This window comes from Pteropus medius, unplaced genomic scaffold (assembly GCF_902729225.1).
Source record: "Pteropus medius unplaced genomic scaffold, Ma_sr-lr_union100, whole genome shotgun sequence".
Taxonomy (NCBI): Eukaryota; Metazoa; Chordata; class Mammalia; order Chiroptera; family Pteropodidae; genus Pteropus; species Pteropus medius.
In genome coordinates this window covers 2,466,918-2,480,279 of record NW_024351073.1, presented here as the reverse complement: position 1 = coordinate 2,480,279, position 13,362 = coordinate 2,466,918, and the positions used below count along the sequence as shown (strand labels likewise).

Here is a 13,362-nt window from a genome sequence, read left to right as displayed (position 1 = left end):
TTTTTCTTCTTCTTCTTAAAGAAGTCCCTCCAACATTTTCCTGCAATCCTGACTTGGTGGTAATGAACTTCTTTAACTTTCTCTTCTCTGGGAAGCTCTTTACCTGTCCTTCAATTCTAAATGATAGCTTTGCTAGGTAGAGTAGTCTCCGTTGTAGTTCCTTGCTTTTTATCACTTTGAATATTTCTTGCCAATTCCTCCTGGTCTGCAAAGTTTTTGTTGAGAAATCAGCTGATAGTCTTATGGAAGCTTTCTTGTAGGACATTAACTACTTTTCTCTTGTTTTTAAGATTTTCTCTTTATCTTTAAACTTTGGGTTAAAATTTAACATTTTAATTATGATGTAGCTGGTATGGGCCTCTTTGGGTTCATTCTGTTTGGTACTCTCTGTGCTTCCTGGGTGTGTATGTCTATTCACTTCATCAGGTTAGAAAAGTTTTCAGTCATTATTTCTTGAACTAGGTTTTCAATTCCTTGCTCTCTCTCCTCTCCTTCTGGTACCCATATGATACAAATGTTGTTACACTCTCTGGTTTGTCCCAGAGCCCCTTTAAACTATCCTCATTTTTTAAAATTCTTTTTTCTTATTGCTGTTCTAATTGGATGTTTTCTGCTACTTTATCTTCTAAATCGCTGATTCGATTCTTTGCTTTCATCTTATCTACTGTTGATTCTGTCTAAGGTATTCTTCATTTCTGTTATTGTGTTCTTTACTCATGACTGGTTATTTTTTATGTTTTCTATCTCCCTTTTTATGTTTTCCATCTCTTTGTTAAAGTTCTCACTTATTTTATCTATTCTTCCCTTAAGTTCATTGAACATCCTTATAACAAGTATTTTGAACTCCGCATCAGGTAGATTGCTTGTCTCTCCTTTTTGTTTAGTTCTTTTTCTGGAGCTTTGTTCAATTCTTTCATTTGGGACATTTCTCTTTGTCTTCCCCTTTTGGCTGCCTCCCTGTGTTTGTTTCTATGTATTAGGTAGGGCTGCTATGTCTCCTGGTCTTAGTAGAGTGGCCTTATGTAGTAGGTGTGCTGTGGGGCCCAGTGGAACAGTCTTCCCTGGTCTCCTGAGCTGGGTGCTCCTGGTATCTCCCTAATATGGGCTGTGTGTGCCTTCCTGTTGTAGTTGAGCCTCGAGTGCTGTTTGCACATCAATGAGAGGGATTAACTACAAGGCCGATTTGTTGTGAGAACTGGCCATGACCAATTGAGGAGCCGTTGTGCAGGGGCTGACCCTACAGAGCAGGATTCACTTTAGCAGAGCTCTGGTGCCTGCCCTGTCAGCCCTTTGGGTGTGTTGTCCTCAGATGTGACCACAGGGGTGCCCTGGCTCAGACCAAAATTCGCTACTGGGCACACAGGCTAGGGCCTCCTGGGAGGGGCCTTGTTGCAAGTCAGGTCCAGCTGCAGCCTGCGCCCTGCCCAGGGGCCACCTGGAATGAGCCATCAAGCAGTACGCAGATCGCTGTCACCCATTCTGGGCTTGGAAGTGCCTTAAGAGGCCAAGATGCAAACGGAGGCTGACTGCCACTGTGCTGGGCTTGGGGCTGCTCAGTAAGAGGTATGGGGCATGCTGAGACCAGATGCTGCTTGTTTAGGTTTTGTGAACCTCCATGAGATTTTGGGAAAGGCCACAGCATAAGCCAAGACAGGCAGTTTGTATGAAAACGCCACTGGAAGTGGCTTAAGTGGGCCTACACACTTGGAAGGGCAGAGTCTTAGGGACTCACCAGAACAGGGCAACCAGTATTAGATATGTTGATGGAGACTCAGATATGGCCCCCACCTGGGACTGCAAACCAGGCAAAGAAGGGCTCAACAAAGGGACAGTAGCCTCTACCAGTACTTCTGTCTGGGAGAAAGCTGCCCCTCTAGCCCTCACCCTGAAGCCAGACAACTCAGTTCCTCCCCATGTGTCCCTGGTGCCTACCGAGCTGCTGCCCCAGCACTGGAGCTCAGAGCAAGTGAGTCAATCAGCAAGAAAGTCCATGCGCAAGCTCCTTAAGAGGAATGTCTGCAACTCCAGAGGCCCTTCGTCTCATTCAGCTATAATCTTTGCTGGTTTTCCCAGCCAGAAGTTGTGGGAATTCTTTTCTTGGTACTGGAACCCTGGGCTTGGGAACCCAGTGTGCGACTGAGACCCCTTGCTCTTCTGGGGAAATGTCCACAGTTGAAATGTTTCTCCTAATTCTCAACTATTACATGTAGGTATGGAACCAGCCTGTTCTATGTCTCTGCCTGTCCTACCAGTCTCGAGGTAGCCTCTTCTGTGTTTCCCAAGTTGTAGGATTTCTGTTCACTTAGATTTCAGGTGACTCCCAATGATAGCTATTCTGTAATTTAGCTGTAATTTTGATGTGGTTGTGAGAGAAGTCAAGCAGTGTTTACTTACTCCATCATCTTGACTTGAAGCTCCCTAGTTTGCTTTTTAAAGAAGGAGGAAATGTAAGTGATAACATAAAACTTTGTTCTATACTTGCCCTTACTGAAAAGAAATCCTGAAACTTTTTTCAAGAATATGTCTTCCTGTATATTGAATGCATGAGGAATTATAAAACTGACTTTTTTAAGCCAATGCCTTCCAAATAGAGTTAGGTAAGACAATCTGTTAGTGCATGACTAATAGGGCAAGTCTCAAATTCTGGAAAATTTTAAGTATTTCTAATTTTAAAAAAGATTATAATGGTAAATTCTTACTTTCCCTTTAATTTTAGTACACCCCTCCCCCAAAAAAAGAAAAAAAAGAAAAAAGCCTTAAACTGACTATGAATGACCTCAAGGAAAGGATTGTTTAACCTTTTCTTTTCCAACCTTAGTCGCTTCTCATTATTTATTATTTCTTATTACTTCAGTTTTCTCATCTCATCACTATTAATAACCATGTAATTTGCTTTGTATACCAAAATATTTAACCATTGGTTCTGTTTTCATACTAAGTATTAGCTATGTTGTTAAAATTATAATTATTTTTTTAAATAGCACAAAAGTGTGTTACATTAAAAATGTTGATTTGAACATTAATAATGATAAATATAAATGATAATGTTCTTCTGATCTGTTTTGCTTCCTTTTCAGATGTCTGAGGAAAATAGAAGAAAATGTAACTGATTTCTGACCACTAGGTGGGGAAACAACACAGTTTAAAATATAATATAACTTTGGCTTCAGCTACTTAATTTTTAAAGATATTTATTATTTCTAATTTTTACCCACCTCCGATCTTTTCCATTTTTAAGGCATCATGATCTGAATGATATTATTACAAGTGACTTCTGATGAGTAGGCAGGCGGTAAAGGTCATCCTATCTCTTCAAATTCCTTTCTTGATCCTAATGAAAGTTTTTTTTTCCTTGCCTTAAGCAATACAGACTCTACACTTTGGGGAGAACTGTAAACCTTATTAGTCCTTTATTCTTTGGGGAAGACAGTCCCTCACCTGAGCACTAGCTCCCTGTTTCTCCAGTCCTTGTTTCCAGGAATTCTTCCCTCTCTGTCATTATCATTTCCCCTTCGTTACTGGATCTTTCCCATCAGCACACAAACATACCGTTATTTCTTCCATCTTAAAAAAGAAAATCTTGATTCCATTTTCTCTTCCAGTTCCTGCTCCATTTTTTTGTTGCCTTTTCTCCTTTAAAGCACCATTTGTATCTGTGTGTTCCTTTCATGTTCCTGTCCTCTCCTCTCATGCTTTTTTAAAGCGATTTCAACCAGGCTTGTATCTCCATTACTCGAAAAATTTCATCCACACTGACTTCCATAGTGCTGGCTTACTTGGCCTTCACCAGCTTCTGACACAATCTCTGCTTCTGCATTAGGAATATTATCTGGCTTCCAGGAAAGCACACTCTTGGTTTTTTCCTACTTTATTGGTTGTTCTTTTTCATTCTCCTTTTCTAATTTTCCTTCTCTCGGGCCTAGTGGAATACCCCAGTGCTTGGTTCTTCTCTCTAGTTATACTCATTTCCTTGGTGATCTTAACAGTCTTATGACTTTAAATGCGGAATATATACCGATGATTCTCAGATTTATATTTTTAAACCAGAACTCTCTCCCAAACTGTTTACTTCTTATACCCAATTGCCTCTTCCACATCTCTGCTTGGATATTTAAGAGACACCTCAGGCTTCACATAGCCATACCTTCCTGATCTTCCCCACCCCCAAACTTGCTCGCCTTCAGCCTCTTCTATTTCAATTCAAGGAAACATCATCCTTACAATTGCTCAGGCCAAAACCCTTGGCATCTTTGACTCTTTTTCTTTCATATCCCAAATCCAAATTCTACTGTCTCTACCTTCAAAACATATCCAGAATTTGGACACTTCTTACCACCTCGCTACCATCATGCTGGTTAGAGCCGCCTCTATATTTTGCCTGCATTTCCACAATATCTGACTACTGGTTTCCCTGCTTCAATATATGCCTCTTTTCAGATAGATGTTAAGGTGATCTTTATAAAACATAAGTCAGAAAACATCAGTGCTCTGTTTAACCTTTCACTGGTTCCCATTTCACTTAGAATAAGAGCCACAGTCTCTATCATGACCCTCAAGGCTCTACGTGAGCTGAATCTTTTCTTACTACTCTGTCCTTTGCTCACTCTACTCTAGCCCCAGTTATCTCCTTCCAGTCTTCAAACATTCTAGGCAGGGATCTTTGTTTTATTCACTTATATTTCCTGAACTCCTATTACAAAGGCAGAAAACAGTGGCTCAAAAATAATTATTAAGTGTATGTAAAATAACCTATGAGATCTTGACCTGTGAGTGGCCTTTGATTGCAGAGGGAAGGAATGAATGACATTTGCAGGCTGGTAGAGGGTAGAAAACACCCAGGTATGTGTTTTGAAGGATGGTAGAGTAAGGAAAAGCACAGAAACACCCATATATTACAGTTTTACCTAAAGATCATTCCCTAAATTTCCCTTTCACATGAAATATAAATTTTTGAGCCAGACCAGCAGGACCCATTTTGCATTCACTTCCTCTTTGTGTCTTATCTAGCTTCCTCTAATTGGGGGAAAGTTTTTAACCTAGGTATTTCTTCATTTTGGAATTCACTTGAACTCTCTGATGAGACCTGAAAGTTTCCACTATATACCACATTTTTAGTTTGGGAAAAAAAAAAAGTATCTTATAGATGTCCCTTAGCTTTCATTCCTTTCTTCCCTCTATCTGGCAATTAACTTTCAGATCTCCAATTATAGTTTATCTAGGCAATAGAACATCCAAGACTCCTGTTTCTCCCCATCTTTCTTCTGAGAGTATGTATTCTGTGGAGTAACTATTAGATGAATCAGACTTTCTAATTAGGAATTCTTAACAAGATGGAAATAGAAATGAGGTAAAGTTTATTACAATTGGTGGGTTTTGCGAACTTATGATGAAAACGAAATTACAAGTAAGAATTTGAGTGTGACTAGTCAGCAGGCCCTCTTCAACTTTGCAAAAATTCCCCACAAAGCTAGGAAATTGAGCAGACTTCTTATGAAGCAGTAGCACAGGACTGTTTCTGAAATCTTTTCTTCCTTCTACAACTTTTTACTCCCCACCTTATCGTAATGGATTCTAGGCAGTAGGTTTGTGGAAAAGAGCTAACATAGCAGGTCTGAAACTGCTATTTTTAGAAGAATCTGCTACCAAGGTTTGCCCTTGGCTTTTATCTGGGAAAACAGCTTTTAAAAAATTCTCTACACTGATATGAAAAGTTGCCTTAACTGATAAGAGTGCTTTACTGTATAAACAATGTGACTTACGATGAACATCTGCTTTCCTTCTAAAAGACTGGTATTTTGGTAGTTGCTAGGTAGAAGGTGCCAATGTGACTAGCTCTCAAGAAAAACCCATCTCTAACAGGCTTCCTGGGGAAGCAACATTACACATGCATTGTATTTCCAGGGCTATAGAAAGGAGCACTCTCGGTGTGTCTGCTCCCAGCCTTAGAAAGAGAGTGTTACTGTGATAAACCTCAGGCGTCAGTACTACTATATGGTGAGTAGTCCTGTAGTCTTTTTAGTGAATCATCAAACTGGTTGTCTTGGGGATTCTTGAACAGCAGGAATAGTGCCAAATACTCTTTCCCTTCACATTTTTTTTTCATCAAACAATTACGTACCAGTTGTCATGTCTTATAAATGTTCAGGAATTCATGCTCTGGGTATTTATTTAAATTTCTCACTGAAATTACACAAGATCAAGCAGCCTGACTATAGCCAGTACCTGGGATACAATCACATAATAAAATTCAAAGGTACTAAGTTTAAAATCTAGTGGGTTAAATTTATTAAAGTAGGAAAGAAATTAGGAAAAAGAAACAGGATTTACTACATGTAAAGGGAAAATAATTTACACAGAAATCAGGTGTATTTAAGAACACATATTAATTAGTTATTCTAATTAAACTAATACTTATTTAGCACTTATATGTTAGATGTCATATGTTAGATGGCTTACATTCTTATTTGGTAGCTGGATTTCATGGAGTATTAGAGATTTTAAATTAGAATTTATAAACACAAATGCTTGGAAATATGTGCAGTTAACATAAATGCACAATGCAAGCCACATAGAAGATAACAGCCACTAAGCTGCACTAATACCTTCTGGTTACTGCCTTTAAATCCTCCAAAAGCATAATAAAGTGAAACATAGTGGAGGCTGCCCATGGCTAATGTGATTTCAAACTCTGCTCTGAATTGTCATCATCAGCAATTGAGGAAAGCTGTCAATCAGATACTATTATTAACAGAGTCTATTATATGGATTATGAATATTAAATACTTTAAGCACAAATAACATCAATCTGGTAGGAGATCGAAGTGAAGAAAAAATAAGTTGTAGCTAAATATTTGGGGATATTATTTATTTTCCCTTTCTAGAAGAAAGGGAAAAATCTAGCTTGACTTGCCATAAGGATCTATGCTTGCCATTGTTTGACTATTTCTTCTTAAAACATTGCATTCCATTTCAATCTCCCACTTGCTTTTTCCTCAACCAGCTATTCTGGTAAATCATGATTAAAGAGCCCATGCATGGTAAACCATATAGTTTTGACATTCTAAACAGTATCATCTAAGAAAATTTAAGCAAGAATAGGCTTCAATAAAAGTTTCCTAGGTTTTTAAAATGCAGTTAAAAATCTGAAGGATGAGAGAAAACCTGCATTTAAAAAAAAAAACTTAAAGGAGGTTATTTAGCAGAGTGGTTAAAAGCACATATTTACTGTGGACTCAGACTGCCAAATTTCTACTCTACATTCTTGCCTAATCTCAAAGTATTTACTTAGCCTCTGTAAAATTTCATTTCCTCATCTATGAAATGATGATAACACTACCCATTTGATAAGATTATAGGGATTACATATGTAAAGTGCCTAGCACATCATAGGCAGTCAGTAAAATATGGTAGTAGTGGTGGTGGTGATGGTGGCCGTGATGATAGTGATGATGATAATGATACTGGTGGCAGTGACAGTGATGATGGTGGTGAAAGAGATGGCGGTGGTACTGACCTAAAAAATGCTTCAGAACAGTGGAAATTTTCTTCAAATGAATGCTAATGGGAAAGTGTTCTAAAAACAGATAAATACTCTAAAAACAAATAAATAGGAGTTGCTCAAGGGGATGGGGGGTTGAGGTAAAAGCAGACTGCTCAGACATCCTTTCACCCTGCTACCTTTGTGGTCCCAGCAGTTTACCTTGGAACTCTCAGCACTTAGCTAAGCATAGTTTGAAAATCTATGACAGACCGACAAAGAAATGATAAGATAATATTTTGCTTACTTTAGATCTAAGGGAGGTTTAATGTTTCTGGGAGGTAGACTTGGGACTGGTGGTTGTGTTGGGTGAGATGCTGGCAGTGGTGGCTGGCTGGCCGGATGGGGTGGTGGAGGTGGTGGTAAGGAAGTTGTTGAGTAAGACGTTTGGCTTTTGCTGGTACCTAAGAAGCAAAGCAAACAATATCATGAATTAAGACAAGTTTTCAAAATATAAGAAATGTCTATTCCAAGTATGCAGAAATGAGAACCTTAAATATAAAAATGTAAGAAATGCATCCTAAGTTGCATTAATGCTTTAAAAAGTCTAATATTCTAAGTATCACATAATACAGTATTGTAAGTATTCCACTTCTTTTATCTTTTCAGCCTTATTGAAATATAATTGACAAATAAAATTGTAAGATATTTAAGTGTACAACATGACGATTCGATATATGTATATATTGTGAAAGGATTTCCCCCATCAAGTTAATTAACACATCCAATCCATCACCTCACGTTTGCCCTTTTTTTTTGGTAAGAACATTTAAGTTCTAGTCTTTTAGTAAATTTCAATAATACAATACAGTATTATTAACTATAGTCATCATGTTATACATTAGAGACTCACACCTTATACAGAAGTTTATACCTTTTTACCAACCTCTCCATATTTTACCTACCCCCAATCCCTGGTGACTACTTTTCTACTCTTTCCATGAGTTGAACTGTTTTTTTGTTTTTGTTTTTTTAATTCCACATGTAATTGATACCATGCCGTATTTATCTTTCTCTGTCTGGCTTATTTCACTTAGCATAATGCTCTCCAGATTCATCCATGTTGTGGCAAAGAACAGAATTTCCTCCTCTTTTAAGGTTGAATAATAATCTACCATATATATCTACAACATTTTCTTTATCCATTCTTCCACTGATGAACACTTAGGTTGTTTCCAGACCTTGGCTATTTTGAATAATGCTGTAGTGAACATGGGAGTACAGATATGTCTTTGAAATAATGATTTATGGGACGTGGTTCCATAGTGTGGTGGTTAGCACATCAGCTTTACACGCAGAAGGTCCTGAGTCCACACCCCAGTGAAGCCACAGTCCATGGTCTATGGCAGTGCCACCCTAAATGAGCTAGATGTCTGATCTCGGAAGCTAAGCAAGGTTGGGCCTGGTTAGTACTTGGATGAGAGACCACTTAGGAAGACCATGCGCTGTAGGCATAAATAATAATAATAATAAAAGAAATAATGATTTTGTTTCCTTTGTATATATACCCAGAAGTTGGATTGCTGGGTCATACAGTTCTTTCTTAATTTCTAGAATAATTTCATACTGTTTTTCATAGTGGCTGCACCTTTACTTTCCCACTAACAGTATATAACTCTTCCCCTTTCTCCATTGCCTAGCATTTGCTACCTCGTGTCTTTTTTATAAAAGCTATTTTAACAGGTGTGAGGTAATATCTCATGTGCTTTTGATTTGCATTTCCCTGATTAGTGATGCTGATAAATGTTCCTTTTCTTGAGATAGATAAATACTTTAAATTGAATTCCCACTCCGAAAAATAATTTCTCTTACCTTGTTCATGTAAACCTTAATAATTGTTAAACAATGTGTAGAATATGTAAATAAAAAATTCACATATATTTATTTATACATAGCTAATGCTTGATTCATAAGTTTTTAAAAGATTATTGACTTTCCATTTGGTAGATGTGGTTTTTGCTCTCTTCCCTTTCCCTTTCCAGTATAGCAAGAACATGATTTTGTAAAATTAAATCCATATTCATTGCTTTCATTATCATGACTACGTAAATATTGTTCTTTGCTGAGTCAAGTGGTATAGTATAATTACATTTTCTTTCTCATTCAACTTACTGTTTTCCTGGAGCTAATAACTGCCTCATTTTGTCATTTGCGAAGAATTTTCTTTGGAACTCTTACTTCCCACAATTATTAATCACTGTGCCTTTAAACATTTTATACTAAATGAAACCTTTCAGATAATTGGTCAGTTTCAATATATTGTATCTGTCTGCTTGCTCTAATCTGACCTGGTTGCTTTTAAGGTCTGTCATGCAACTGTCTTCCTGGTATTTCTCTTTGCTAGCATCGTGGCTCTGATATTTTAAGAAAATGCACTGTGATAGAAGTGCAAGCTCTGGAGCCAGCGTGCCTGGGCTTAAATCCTGACTCCACCACTACTTGCTGGGTGACTTGGGTAAGTCATTTTCTGGTTTCATGTGTAACGTGGAGATAAAAATAGCGCCTCATAATAGGGTTGTGGTGAGGACTTAAGACTTAACATACAAAAAGCACTTAGAATAATACCTGACATGTAGTAAGTTCAACATTTCATTTTTCATTCAATGAATATTTATGGAATGCCTATCATGGATCAACCTCTGTTCTAGGGATTAGGAACCCAACAGAGAAAAAACAAAAATTCATGCTCTTATAGTTTTGCAGAGATGGATAATCTCTAAGTGAATGTAAGTAAAATACATATAAAATTGTAATGAAAAATGCTATAAATGATGGAAAGATATATAATAGTGTGCTATTGGTATCTCTTTTCAACTCTGTATTCAGTGACCTCATTATGGTAGATTGAACTTGGGAATAATGGGAGTATTTATCTCATGGAAATTGACAAGAACTGCAAATTTGAGCTTGATTTATTATTTTGTTGATTATTAGATTTAAGCAAGTGATGGAGAAAATGCTGATAATGCAGATTGAACTTAAAAGTGTGTCATTTCTGTAGTCATTATATTGCTAATAGCATGAAACATTCAGGAAATATTTTCCCAGTATTTGAAAACTACTATACAACTCAGCAAAGTAGTCACTCAATCATTGGTGAGTGCAGTTCTGACACATCTTTATTGTTTCACATTCATCTTATTAACCTAAGTGAAAATACCAATCAACATTCAAGTTGGAACTGTACTCTTTCGTTAATCGCAATCGCAGGTTAGCTACAGATGTAAAAATCAATTGGCTATACTGGATTTTCAATAAAAGTACTGTATACTTTATTACTCGTATATTATGTTACACATCCTGTATATCAATAAAATTTATAACATGTATGTATAACACACATACAGAGTTTTTTCTGAAGAACTAGTTCAACATTTATAGCATACCATTGCTTACATCTAAAAAATGTCTAGGTCCTATTGGCTATATGGTAAACAGAATCACTTGTCTCTGCATCTTCCCCTTTTGCTTTGACCCTCATCTTCTCCATCAGTCATCCATTCGCCTTCTGATTTTATATATGATGCTCTGGAATTACGCATGTTGCCTGGCTTTCTTGACCGTGGAGTTTGTATTTCTTATCCTTCTTGTATGGAGCAATTTTTTTGAAAAAAAAAAAAAAAGGGGGGGTTGCCTCTTGAAAATATTTTGTTTTAATTTTGTATGTCTTTAAGTGCTAGTGAGGTCACTTTCTTAATCTTTATAATTATTTTTTATTTTAATTGTGCTATCTATTCAAATTCTTTGCCTGTTTTTAAAATAGCATTTACTTTTTCTCTTTTGTGTGTAAAACCATTTTATTAAGGATCTTAATCTTTTTGCCTTTTACATGGACAAACTGAATATAATAATTTGGCAGCTTTGGCTTTCTTTAAGGATCAATGGCAGGGTTTTCGATGCATATTAAACCAAAAGCTTTCTAATTCCTTTTAGATACTTCTGCCTCTTTCCAAAGATTTTCACTGTAGTAATTATTAAAAATATTCCCCTCTCTCTTCCTGTTCTTTCCTCATGATCATAGTCATCTTCTTGGAGCTTTAAAAATTGTTCAGGCCTTGCACTCCTGACCTGTGACACACTCTGCCAGGTTCTTCTCACAGGAATAGCTCATCTTCTCTTTTGGCAGCTATTTTTTGGGGGTTGAGGTAGGAAGAATGAATTCTGTTATAAATCTGATAAATAAAAAGTCTCAATTGATTATATTTATGTTAGACATATTTTGTCCATTTCATTTTTTGTCATAAGTAAAGTTAAATTTTTTGATATATAGTACCTACTCTTTTTCTCTAAATCAATGAGTAAATTCTTTTTTTAAAAAATATAATTTCTATCACTTAGGTTATGTTTAGAAAGGCCTTTCCTACCCTGAGAACATATAATTTTCTATCTTCTCCTATTTCTTTTTGGCTTCATTTTTTTTTTTTTTTTTTTTTTTTTACAGTTGAGTCCTTAAAACTTTTAGTTAGGTATGAGGTTGGGATCTATATTTATAGTATTTATTATTGTTTTCCTTAAATCATTTACCAAATGTCCCAGCAACATTTATCTAATAAGCTATTGTTTGCTGATTAAAAATGCCTCTCTTATCATGGAATAAAGATTACAAATCCTAGTAAATTTGTCAGATAAAAATAATAAATTATTTTTACTTATATTGTGATTCGATAGATTCATAAGTGAAGCGAAAGCTATACAAAGAGAGAATAAGTCATTGTGAATAGATACTAATAAACCATCATTCAAATAGAAGAAAAATGTTTATTAGCCTATGACCTATCTTTTCATAAAAAAGATTTTGACAAGCAGGAGGCATTACCATAGGAGACTCATCTAAGGCCTGGACGTGAGAAATATAGACATAGTTTGGTGACACTAAAAATTGACTTACTCTGAAACCCATGTGCCGCTTTTTCATCTTTACGTCGACTTTTGAGACTTTCTGAGGGGGCCTCTGTTGTGGGCCCCTGCTGTTCTGCTTGCACCTATTCTCCCTTCTATAGTTATAATAACTGGAGCTAACTGGAAAGGGAGGTGCTTACTTTTCCACTGGCCTTGGAACTCAAGAGGATCCTCCTGAAACTGCTGGCAGCCATCTTGCCACCACCAGGGGAGGGCTTACCTCAGGGTGCAGCAAAACCAGAGGAGAGCAGGGCTGAGAGCTAGAGAGAGACTGGCCGAATTTTTTTTTTTTTTAATTACCTTTGGAAAATGGTCAGAAGTAGTTTGAAAAGCTTAATGAGGCACTAAACCCATTGTTAAGTGTCTTGTTCCTCATCAAGCTTGGGAAAACATATGCTAAAATCTTCCTATGTTACACTAGTATTTAGCAGCAAAATATTTTACTTTGCAAAATCTGTGGTCACTTTCAAATACTACAAGGAATATGTTTGCATATATACAAAATAATTCTAAGAAAAAGCACATTAGTCTTACGGGGGAGGTGGGGAACAGGTAGACTTACCTTAACATCAAATGATTTGCTCTAAAATCTTAATCTGGACTCTGTAAATTATACTAAAATATAATTGGTAATATTGAAATTTTCAAAAGCAAGATCTAGTCTGTTGTGATGGAAAGAAGGGGATAGATATTGAATTGCAATAAAATAAGTAAAAAAGAAACAGAAACAATAAATCTACAGGAAACTTCTGAGATTAATGAAAATAACATTAAGTAATCACTTTTTTTTTTTGCACCATTCTAGGCATTTGACATATGTAATCTTATTTAATATTTATAACAGCCCAATAGAGTATATGTTATTATCTAGTTTCCATTTGGTAGTTAAGAAAACTGTCCAAGTTCAGAGAGTTTGTAAATAACAG

The 13,362-nt window shown here is 36.4% G+C and overlaps 1 protein-coding gene across 4 annotated transcripts in view; it reads right to left on the bottom strand.

Moving 5' to 3' along the window:
• FYB1 (FYN binding protein 1) overlaps positions 1-13,362 on the bottom strand; it is a 144,524-nt gene that overhangs the window by 37,456 nt on the left and 93,706 nt on the right. For all 4 annotated transcript variants that reach the window (XM_039842611.1, XM_039842609.1, XM_039842612.1 and 1 more), the window contains exon 3: positions 7,785-7,941. In XM_039842611.1, coding sequence (XP_039698545.1) covers positions 7,785-7,941 — 157 coding nt within the window. The remainder of the gene's footprint in view (positions 1-7,784; positions 7,942-13,362) is intronic.